This window comes from Micropterus dolomieu, linkage group LG22, assembly GCF_021292245.1.
Source record: "Micropterus dolomieu isolate WLL.071019.BEF.003 ecotype Adirondacks linkage group LG22, ASM2129224v1, whole genome shotgun sequence".
Lineage (NCBI taxonomy): Eukaryota > Metazoa > Chordata > Actinopteri > Centrarchiformes > Centrarchidae > Micropterus > Micropterus dolomieu.
The window spans coordinates 30,255,829-30,268,225 of NC_060171.1; the positions used below are offsets into that span (position 1 = coordinate 30,255,829).

Consider the following 12,397-nt stretch of genomic DNA (forward strand, 5'->3'; position numbering starts at 1 on the left):
CTGTTACTGTTCTAAATATGTGTAGACATGTGTGGCTTTATTATTTTATTGTATTTCCTTGATTCTTTTTTTTGCTACACTAGTTTGACATGTAGCAACTGCACTGTGCAATATACAACAATATGAGGACTGGGAAAATGATTATGTTTGGATGTATTCATGTGTGTCTTAACAGTTTGCGGTCGTTCCCACCCCCTAGTTCTCAGTGAGTTTCAATGTGACCAAGCCCTATGTACTTTGTCACAAAAAGCGGGTTCCTTCTTGGTGACTCTTATTGGTAAGTGTCAAATTATGAATTGATGGTGTACTATGTCAAGATTAACTTTGAATTAAAAAAAAATCTTTTTGCTTCAGTCATCGTTGTCTTTGTTGATATACTTAAAATACAGGTGTTACTGTCTGATTAGGAATCAACAAGCACACATGGCATGCAGGAGTAGTGGTCAATGGTTCAACAGACAAGCGTGTTCTATTGCTGTCAATATTTTGATATCAATCGTTTTAAACATTTATTAATAAGGTTTTTCTCTTTATAGTAGCTGTTTAACTAAATGAGGCTGCCTGTCATTTAGTGTACAATATGTAACCTTTCAATGTTTGCCTTTAAGGGTACCCAAAGACATGAACCATGAAGTTATAATTCTCTTTGTGAAAAATACAATAACATTGCAAAGTTGGCAACCCCTTTAACCCAACTGGTCAAGTGTGTGATATAGAATTCTGTTTTTGTCCTTTTTTAATTGTTTCAGGTTGTTATTCGAAGTCTTCTTGAACATTGCCCTGTTACTGTCCAGCCGCCATAGTCCAGAGATCAGAGTGGCTAAACACTGCTGAATAGCCTCATCTGGGATGCCTTCAGTTATTACTGCACGCTCGAAGCAATGAGCTGAAGGAGCAGCAGTGAGTCGTGCCGAGAGTGCTATGCCCTGAGTTTCGCCTCTTAGGCTTCATACAGCTTGCTCTTCCTTATTGAAACAAGTTGCTGGGGCTTTGCGTTGAGTTAAAAATAAGTTAATATTCTACTAAAAGATGGTAGAATTGAACATCAAAGACAAGACAATGAGCACAGTGCTCATTGTCGTGAGCATAATAAATCTATCAAAGTTTACTAATTTAATGCAGCTTTAGTCAAATACAGAAGTCAGCATTGCATTAACATACCAATGTTATCATAATTGCAGAAAGTCATCCGAAAACTTGCAAGGAACCTCCACCATGTTTCACTGTTGCCTGCAGACACTCTTTCTTGTACCAGCCCTTCTGCAAACTTATATTGTTATAATGTGAGACATTTCATGTTAGAAACAAGTTATAAAAGTTTCTTGTTATAACATCATTACAATAGAAGTCACATTATAATGTGAAATGTTTTATGTTATAACAAGATTAAATGTAGGCCCGTCTACTGTTATAACAAGAAAAGTGTGTCGGGAATAACATGAAAAGATCTAAAACAATGAACATTTTGCATTATTACATGGTACTGATCCATTTGTTTGATCTGTTATCCATGGTTGTTATCTGCTATATCAAGTCAAAATGAGAGCTGACCCGACCATCTTTGGCGCTTAAGCATCTTCTTCTTTGTAGCCAACACACAATAAAACGACTTCTTAAACTGATAGAGAAACCGAGCTCAACTGGGGTAAGACATTTGCTTTTTACATGTAGACCTACTGGGAAAACATTTCCAGTCTTTACCAGTGAACACTTAGCTTTTCATTCAAGTGCCGCCATTTTCTGCATTTCATTTTCCTGTGTCATTTCTAATGTTAACACCAGCCTGTCTGTCTCTTAAATGCCTTGCCTGCCCACTGGAACCAGCCTATTGAGAAAAACTATAAAACGAGCAATTTTATTTTATAGGCTGCTGAACTGGGTGTCATAAAATGGTGATTTACTCTCAGTGGAAAACTTCTAGCCTGGGCTGTTTCTTGCTCTGTTCATTATCTGTTTAACTAGGCTATCTGTTCAAACTTGAAATAAATATGACTAGTGGTTATTTCTCTCCCCCAAATTAAAATATGTGCAATTGGCGAACGTGGTCAGTGGTAACATTTTTTTGTTTTGTAATTTGACATTTATGCAAACAAGCCATTCAGATAAACTCCTCATAAGCCTCCCTCTGTGCAGGTTTAGGCTAATGCATTTTGATGACGCTGTTTACAAATGTTAGGTCCTGGATGGTGTTCCAGCAGCAAAATAATGATTTCACCATTATGCCTTTTACAGTAAATTGGGCACAATGGGGACATGTCTAATGATGAGCGAGTTTCCCCGGTGTGGCTGTCATCCTACTTTTGAGATTGTGCAGTGTGACTCTGTCCTCTCAGCTCCCACCAGGGGCCGCCTGCCTCCTGCTGAACTCAGATCTGCCAAAACACATCTTTCAGCAGAGCCGCGCTGCCGTCACTGCCTGCCTTCATTTCTGGTCCTTTAATGATGCAGCGAGCTTCGTGTAGATTTGAGAGGAAAGAAATACAGAAGTGAGTTGTCTTGTCTCACGTGTCCGTTTAGTTTTTCAGAGGTAGGGTAATTAGCGGGGCTGTTACGACCAGTCTGTTCCTGTCATTGTCACCATAATTACACCAAACACGCAAGCTGTTTAACTACCTGCTAGAAGCTGCATCAAGCTAGCCCCTGTTAGCCAAAACTAGACCGGAAGTTAGACAGTTTACCCATTAAAAATTAAAGTTTTCCGGTTTATAGTGCCACAAAAATGATGAACTTATTAATTAACTACCGAACAAAAAAAGTGTAAACTCTGAGTGAAAACATTTGAAGAGTCATGCTCTACCTGTGAAATGGATGCTAAAAACAACTTGCACTAAATGTAGCAGCTGCTCATGAAAATGAGTTCCTGTGAGCTGGGTGCCCAGAAAAAAAGTGCCAATGAATTTGTGTTAGGTTTTATTACGGTAGGGGAGACTCAAACGTTTCTTGAGTGCAAAGTCTGTGCCCTAAACATTTTTGTACCATTTTACCTCAGGATGCAGCACCCTACTAAACACCTGTTTCAGATATGCTATTGCACTTTGCATCTTGACTTTAGTCACTATTTAATAATTGGGCTATGATTAACACATTCTGCCAATGTGTTTTAAAGGATCAGTATGGGACGCTGCTTGCACCACTGAGGGAAGATGATGAGATCATGAATTTTCCAAACAGAAACACAGACGTAATCATCATTTGGGCCTACATGAAACAACTGAGTAGGAACCATGGTCCTTTTAATAACAAACAGTCCTAAATAGCCTGCTGAGCGTATTACCTTTACCCTTATGACACCTTTATTTTTTTAAATGTCCAAAACCCAGAAATTTCCAATGACATCATCATGATCTTCTCAGACTTGAAAACTACCCCAGGGCCACAGAAGACATTATGCAACGTTTTTAAAGCCCACTCCAGTCGATAAGACGCATGGTTTTGGTGTGGTAGACCCGGGTTCATTTCCCCACTGTGACGCAACAATTTGTCCCTGAGCAAGACTCTAAACCCCTAGTTGCTTTGGAAAAAAGCGTCAGCTAAATGATGTATTTTGACATTTCTATATTTAATATCTTCAGACAACACAACACATTATTATTATTATTAACACATCTCAGCCTGAATATCGTCAAAAACTGAGCATTGTAAGCTTCGTACAGGTAGATAGAATAGATTTTATGGCAGCGCTGTTTCGTTTAGGTTGGCTGCTGTTCTAATTTCATTACACAGAAAGGAACCACGTGAATCTGTGAAACATGAATTCTCCATCTATATGCAACCACGTTCTATTAATGCATGTTACTAACTCAACTTCTTCCCTTTCCTGTAGTCTTGTGCTTTCTTGTCCCTCGACTCTCTCTTCATGTCTCTTTCTACAGGTGTTTCTGGCTCTGGAGCTGTGGGGTCTGGATCTGTGGTTGCGAGTCACCTGCTGCCTTCATGTTCCTGCTCACCACCCGCTGCTACAATTATTATTTTATAGTTGAGTCTGTGGAAATAATATCACAGAGTACAGTCTAGACCTGCTCTATATGAAAAGTGCAATGCGATAACTGTTGTTGTGAATTGGCGCTATATAAATAAAAGTGAATTTGAAATGTGAAACCAGCACGGCTGGTGGACTGTCGGCCCTGGTTTTCCCGCGTTATCGCTCCCCGGCACGGCTCTCAGCTGTTCTCCCTTGGGGCGGGGTGCAGCTCTCCCCAGAACATGTGGTCTGGGGTCCTTTGCGCTTTGGGGAGTCACAGGGTGCCCTGGCTACTGGGGGTGGGTTCTCTGGGCGTGGCGCGGTTCGGTCTGGTTGTGGTTCAGAGGGCTGCGATGGTATTGTGGGGCGATTGCCGATGCATTGTTTTTTTTCTGTACAGGGTCTCTGGGGGGCTGCTGGATGTTAGTTTGTGCAGTGGAGTCCAGGGGAGGCATTTCCTGGTTAGCTTGGGGGGACTAGTTTGCGTCCCTGATTTGCCTCATTGACCTCAGATCCGTGCTCCAGTCTCTCTGTCGGACGGTTGTCGGAATCCTCTGGAGACTGAGGTAGTTAGTTGTCCAGATGTGCAGGATGTGTGTGGGGCGGAGCTGTGCTCTGGGTTTATTCTGGGCGTGTGCCTGGGGTTCTTGGCCCTCGACAGCTGGGTGGGTTGGCAGTGACATACAACTGGGCTAGTTGATTTTTCCTCATTCTGTTTTGGCTGGCGTTGTATGGCGGCCGGAGGGCGTGCTGTGCTACAAGAGTGATGTTTTTTGGCACTAATGGCTTGCCATACTGCCTGGCGGTGGGTGTCACTGTGCTCCTTGCGGGTTGGGGTCGTCACTTGTGCGCTGATGTTGATGATTGCGTGGCATTTTGGCGGTTTGGTTGCCCGTTCCGCGGTGGTGGGGTGCCAGGTGTCGTGCCGAAAAGTGATCGTCCGCCGAAAAGTGATTGCCCTCTGCTGGAGCTGTATTGCCCAGTCTCTTCAATCACTTTCTGGCAAGTATATAGCCTATTGCATTTTATGGGTTGTATTGGCCATTTAAAGGTATTTTAAGAAGTAAAAAGTACCAGGTGAGCTATAATCTGTCAAATATAACTCTTCTGAATGAAATCAATTTCAGGGCAGAAATAACCTTTCAGTCAATAAAGGTTTCAATCATTTTCTGGCAAGTGAGATACTGCATTTTATGAGTTGTATTGGCCATTTAAAGGTATTTTAACAGGTAAAAAAGAGTGGATTGGTTGGTAGGCCTACACAGCAAGTAAAATAATGCAGAGTCATAAGGATAATTACAAAATTGTCTTCATTCACTGGGAGTCGACTTCTCTCCCACCCCTATTGGCTACTGGGGGTCATGCCTGCCTGTTGCTGGAGTCGGTATGGCGCGGTTGTGGCATCTCACTCTCACTACGAACTAGGCTACATTCCGTAACAGGCTTATGTACACAAACATATACACACACATACACACTCACCCACAGGCACTCAGACACATACAGTCTCACATATAGACACACACACAAAGGTTCTCCCTGGTAGAATTATTCTTGATGTTTTTCATTCAGTTACTTATTTAAATTAGGCAAATTGTTATTATTTCAATTCTCATGGTGGTGCTGTGTTGTTTATTTATGTTGCCTGATTTTTTTCTGGTTTTCTTCCTATGTCAGCTGTTTATTGCTGCTGTTTGCTGGTTGTCTCTTTGTTTTTGTTTGTTTGTGTGTTTGTTGTTTTTTTTGTGTCTTTGTTTGTTGTTTGTTTTTCTCTCCGCCCCAAGCCCGCTAATCTGTAAGTAAAATCTGTCTGGCACAATATGGTATCCAGCTCCTCATACTCATACCAGGCTGCCGGGCAGGACAGATTAAAAATAAATAAATAAATAAAAAATTCCCAGTTGCTCCAGAGGTGTGTGAACTCACACACACACATATAGTAATTTTAAGTGGCTTTGGATAGATGCTAATTAAAACATTTTTTATTTATAAAATCTTGAGGAATGCACAGCTTTGGTTTTGGTTTTGTTTGGTTTTAAATGGGTGAATTGGTAGTTTTTTTATTTTGACTATATACAATTGGTACTTCCACATACTGTACATATTTTAAAAAGTTCCAGTCTTTTTTTGTCTTTTTTTGTTTTGCTTGTGGGGTTAACTCTTTACATTTGTAATTAATGTGCCTTATTGTCTTAACTGCATTTCATAAATATAAGAATACATGAACAGTTTTATTTAAGAAATGTTTAACCTTTAATTCAGTATTTGTTCAATATATATGATCGTAACTGCATTTGATTGTGAATTATTTTATCGAATTTCACATAAATAAGGTCATACAAAGCTTGTAAGTACCCCATTCTTCTGGACACAGAAGAGGGTAAGGACTTCCTAATGTCACGGTTTGACCTGCTCTGCTCTGTGTTCTCTGTTTTCTGATCTTTGTCTGTTTCCTTGTTTTATTTTGAGATGTTTGGTCTGTGTTTCTAAGGTTTTGGTTCAGTGTGCTTGTCCTGGTTATTTTAATTCTGCCTGTGTGTCCTGTCTTAGTTCATCACCTCAGCCTGTTTGGTTGTATATATGGTTATGGTCTGTGTCTGCTTGTGTTTATGATTATTTAGGTATATTCTTCATTATTCTGTTGACCGTCCAGTCAATCACTTTGCTTGCCTGTGTCTGTGTGCTGACCTGTTTGAGCTCCCACCCTCCTCGTTAGCCAGTGTATAAATGTTCATCATTTCTGTTTTGTCCTTGCTGGTCTGCTTGCCTGCCTGCCTGCCTGTTTGAACTGCCACCTTTAGAATTGTTATTTATTTATGGCCTGACCTCCTGGATTATTCTCTATTTATGGACTTTGTATTTTGCTGCCCTGCAGATTACCTTTGTTCTTTTTGTTTGTTGAATTTGGACACTGCTCTAAGTTTGTTCAGAGAGAAAATACCTCTTCTGCCTTTGTGTCCTTAACCTGAACCTGCCTGATCACATGGCACTAATGCTGACACCTAAGTTGCCTGCCTTAGTACAAATACAACCTGCCTATCAACCAGTAGTATTGCCTGGGGATAGGGACACAATATCTATAGTTAAAGTTGATCAAATCTTCATCGCCAGTTTGCTATTTATCTTCATAGTTCTTCTTAGCTGTTCTATTAACAAGTTCAAGGTCTATAACACCTCAGAGAACCTGACTCTTTTGGAAAGTGTTGTAACTAGTTTTTGATGTTTTTGATGAAATGTTGGGTAAAATTAATACACTTTTTTTTATTTGCTTCCAGCTTCGTCCAACAGATAGTAGGGAAGGTCCATCCATCCATTGCCCATACCCACTTATGCAGGGTTATTTTTTAAAATGTACAAATTCTCTACTAGTAGTATACAGTTGTGATTTTGAACATTGCCTTAAAACTAAAATATGTATGAGCAGTTTGACTCATGTTCACAGCTGCCTGAGTAAATTTTGTGCTTGATCTTCATCCGTGTGGCGACCCTGCAATCTGTATACTGGCTCTCAAGTGCACATGTTTTTGGAGGATAGTGAGAAAAGAATCTTTTCTGAAGGAAGCACTTCTGCTGGCTGGACACGTTTTGCCTCGTTCCTGTGGCCCTCCTCCCATCCTTTTAGAGGCAAAACCTCTCTACGCTATAGGTGAAGGTCACTCACTCACAGCACAACGGTAAGCTATAGGTGCACTGCTGGCTTGCCACTTCTTACATTGCAACGATTAACCGCACTAAATTAACTAATTCACCGTCAAAGCCAGACTTAAGTCATATTTCTACTTCTGCAAGCATTGTGGTAATGCAGTGACAGAATTTACTGTGATTTAGCTATACATGCTGTGGGTCAGGTTGGCAGAACCTGTGTATGCTGCTCCAGTTTCAAAGCATACCAAATCATTCAGGAAGCAAACTCTAATCAGACATGTTATCTAAAATATAAGCAAAACTTAGTGTTCATGATGATGACAGACTTCATAATCATACCTGTGAGTGACACTTAAACAGAGGTTCCGCATCTAAGAATGCACCGGAATATATAGAAAAGGTTTGGGTTTGTAGGCCTACCTGTATGTTTCGGCCTAAGGTAGGATTCGAGTCAAGGTTCTAGTGCTAAAATGATTTTAATCGTAATAGAATAATTATTACGATTAAAATTATTTTATTTCAATTTCACATTAAATTTGTTGTGGTGGTAAATTCCTTTCTGTGGATCTACCACTGCTAAATGGGAAAACACTACCAGATAATTTCACATAAAATAAAAATCTGAACCTACATTTTACACATGAACCGTTGTGGTGTTTTGTCATTAGGTGTGGTGAGCTGGAATAAGTTTTCAGGTAGGTATAGAAGGACATAAAATGTATGTCTTCTCCTGCTTTTTACACATGAATGGTTGTGGTGTTTTGTATAGGGTGGTGATCTGGAATAATTTTTCTGTGAAAATGATCTTGCAGCATTGACTGTTTTTATGTGGCTGGAGGCACTTTCTGAGTAACCTCTTCCACTCTACCATAGTGGGTTCAATATTACTAAAGACGTTCCCAAATATGTCCTGATTATATAAATTACAGGGAATTGTGTATAGAATGATGCACAAAATATTTAATCTGTCTCTTTGATGTGTTGAATGTTGATCTGTTGAATGTTGCAGCTGTTGCACCCACAAATCACACATGGACGGGATGAACATATTAGGGAGAGTGGTTTTATTCTGAAAGAATAAAGGAAAAGTGGCTTTACTGATATTCTCTGGTGTAACTTCAAACCGAAGAACACAGCGCAGGCCCACAGTTGCTCTTGTGCCTTTTATATTAAATTCAGAAAGATGCACAATAAAGGGTATGTATAACATATAACATAGCACATAGCTACAAGTGAGTGGGTAAATACCCCATATGCCACACAGCCATTAAATTATGGCACCCTGGTTTTGAATATTTCACTATACTATTAACATTCACGTGTTCCCTGAACATCACAAATTGAAATCTAATAGTGTAGGAGCATCAGTCGGAATACTTTTCCTAAGCTAAGTCACCTGGAATTTGTTTGTACCTATGCAAATTACACCATTATCAAGTTGTTGTAGCTTCAGTTAAGTGCTGGAACCAGCAAGACACAGGATGTGACTATTTTATACAACAGAAGTGGCCTTTCTGTATGGAGTTTGCATGTTGTCCGTGTGGGTTCTCTCCGGGTGCTCCAGCTTCCTCCCACCATCCAAAGACATTCAGGCTAGGTCAATTGGTGTCTCCAAAATTGTCCTTAGGTGTGGATGTAAGTGTTAGTTGTTGTTTGTCTATGTGTGGCCCTGTGATGGACTGACGACCTGTACCCCGCCTTTCGCCCAATGTAAGCTGGGATTGGCTCCAGCCCCCCGCGACCCTGTACGATGGATGGATGGATGGATGGATGTTCTCTGAATCTAGCTGGTTACATTAACCTCATTGACAGCCATTTACATTATACTTTGTCTAATTACCCTTCTGAGTTTGTCTGCGTTATTTTGACAACAGAAACGGCATGATTGTCAATTCATTTTAAATATTGCCAATACTGACATTGACAAATTGTACATAAATTCATTGTGTACACTACATTAATTAATTAACACTAATTATTTAGCATTTTATCACACTGAACATCATCTTTAAAGTTAAATTTAGCTTCCTTACTATTTAAAATAGATGAGAAACAGATGAACGCCTGAATGCCCTTGGAGGGTACACCTCTAAGCACCTTGAAGGTGCATAACCTGCAGGCTTGCAGGATGCAGATGAATCTTTTTTCTGCAGACCACTGGTCACACACCATTGGTTGCTACTGCTAAGGGTGCTGAAGATAGTGGTATGGAATACACAGGTTGCTACCACAATAGGGGCGCTAAAGGTCGCTACCAAGGACCACTGGTCCCAGACCACTGGTTGCTATAGGTGCACTGAAACCAGTGGTCCGGACAGGTCTAATAAAAATTTGCCTTGGAAATTGTAATTCAGAGCTGGGAATGATGTCACACCCGAGTTGACTGTGTTGCAGTACACAACAGATTTTAAGTCAGAAAACCAAGACGGATGCTTCTAGCAATTGTTAGCAATTCCAGTTATAGCCTAGTTATACGTGGTATTTTGCACATAAACACTGTAGCCGTACCTTACATCCACACATGTTAGTTGGAAAGTAGGCCTACTGTGTGTACAACGATGTACGATGATTAATGAAACGCAAGTAAAGACACGTTGGATAAACTACAGCTTTCACTCTGCTGATGCTCGGAACTGCCATTTTGGATTTTGAAATTGGGGTTTGTGAGGTTCTCCTGACTTTCCAAGTTGGAAATCTGACTTAAAGGGGCGTTGCAGTTGAAATGTCTGACTGGGAACTCTGAAATTTCGACTTTATTTCGCTGAACATTCCACAGTGCATTTCTTGAATTTGCACCTGGGGAGATTGTAAACAGCAGCAACAAGATGTAAAATGGTTTTCGTCTTCACAATAAAAAGTCCGACATTTGGGAAAGAGTCCATCTCGACTGTGTTTGAGCACCAAGCATCATCGATGGAAAACACAGAATCCACCTCCTCTCATTTTGCCAGAGAACAACAGAACAACAGAACAAAAATCACTGAAGAAGATCATGTGACATGGTTGCCATGACAGTGCATCTTGCTAAAACCAGACCTCAATGTGTTATTTAAATTTGCATTTTAACTGCCAACATTTGTCTGATCAGTATCTCACAATGGTGAGTGAACTTGTTTGTTAATCAGTTTATCACAATATTGTGATATAGCATGGCAGGTATAACGTTAGCTAACTAAGCATCATCCAGAAATCAGCTTTGTTTGTTGGTTTTAATCATGTAATTCTTTATTTATTTTCTGTCCAGCCATCTAAGACTAACACCAAAGACAAACGTGAGAAGCAAAGAGGCTGGGGTTATAGCTAATTGTTGATAGCTAACAAAGCTAGCTAGCTAGAAAAGGGTACATTTTCTGAAGAAATTATAAATGTTTGCTTACACTTAAGTTACTGATGTGAAGTGTTTATTATTTCAATGTAAAATACTGTATAAGAGTGGCAGTTAAAGGAGTATAATATAAAGGAGTAATGATGTGACAGCGAAATTTCACATTGGTGAGCAAACTTGTTTTTTAATCTGTGTATTTCAATAATGCTGTGGAGTAGTAACGTTACAGTTAGCATACTGTACATACATACAATTAGCATAGCTTAGCATCAACCAAAAACTAGCGAACTGTTGGGAAACTAGCTTAGCTAATGTGAAGGGGTTTCATGTGTGTTAATTTTTAATTTTTTGTCCAGCCAAACAAGACGCCTGCAGTGGACGGGTCTTCAGCAGGTGAAATGAATATGGATGAGGTTAGAGCCAAGTATCACTGAAAGCCTTTGAAATTTCTTTGCAGTTAGATTGTCAGTTTGTATGTATACAATGAAAGTATTTAAACTCACACTTGAAAGAAAGTGCTGAAGCTGCTTAAAATGTCAGCTGTGCCAAATATTTTCAATGAAAGGTAGGCTAGCTAAAGCTCAGTCCTTACCATGGACTGTATATAAAAAGGCAGCCTTAGGTCCAAGCTAGGCCAGGATGGCTCCTATCTGAGCTCTCTTTCCTCTCCTCTGGATTATCACTGCACCTGCTGCGGTACCTGGTCCGGTTAATCTAAAACCCTGGCTTCCTTTTCCAATGACTATATTTCTGTCAATGGTAATAGGTGTTTCAACAATAAAGCCGGAAAAAACCTTTTTACAGTGGGTACGGAAAGTATTCAGACCCCTTTAAATTTTTCACTCTTTGTTTCATTGCAGCCATTTTCCAAAAATCAAAAAAGTTCATTTTATTTCTCAGTAATGTACACTCAGCACCCCATCTTGACAGAAAAAAACAGAAATTTTTGCAAATTTATTAAAAAAGAAAAACTGAAATATCACATGGTCATAAGTATTCAGACCCTTTGCTCAGTATTTAGTAGAAGCACCCATTTGATCTAATACAGCCATGAGTCGTTTTGGGAAAGATGCAACAAGTTTTTCACATCTGGATTTGGGTATCCTCTGCCATTCCTCCTTGCAGATCCTCTCCAGTTCTGTCAGGTTGGATGGTAAACGTTGGTGGACAGCCATTTTCAGGTCTCTCCAGAGATGCTCAATTGGGTTTAAGTCAGGGCTCTGGCTGGGCCATTCAAGAACAGCCACGGAGTTGTTGTGAAGACACTCCTTCGTTATTTTAGCGGTGCGCTTAGGGTCATTGTCTTGTTGGAAGGTAAACCTTCGGCCCAGTCTGAGGTCCAGCGCACTCTGGAAAAGGTTTTCGTCCAGGATATCCCTGTACTTGGCCGCATTCATCTTTCCCTCGATTGCAACCAGTCGTCCTGTCCCTGCAGCTGAAAAACACCCCCACAGCATGATGCTGCC

General features: G+C 40.3%; 1 protein-coding gene across 1 annotated transcript in view; it reads left to right on the forward strand.

Annotated features, from left to right (window-relative positions):
* The first annotated feature begins 10,679 nt into the window (after nt 1-10,679).
* The window catches only part of LOC123961301 (dynein regulatory complex subunit 4-like), a 12,168-nt gene continuing 10,450 nt past the window's right edge, over nt 10,680-12,397 (forward strand). The window contains exons 1-3 of the mRNA XM_046036568.1: nt 10,680-10,706; nt 10,851-10,878; nt 11,288-11,344. Of these exons, the coding sequence (XP_045892524.1) occupies nt 11,330-11,344 (15 nt within the window). The 5' untranslated portion in view covers nt 10,680-10,706; nt 10,851-10,878; nt 11,288-11,329. The remainder of the gene's footprint in view (nt 10,707-10,850; nt 10,879-11,287; nt 11,345-12,397) is intronic.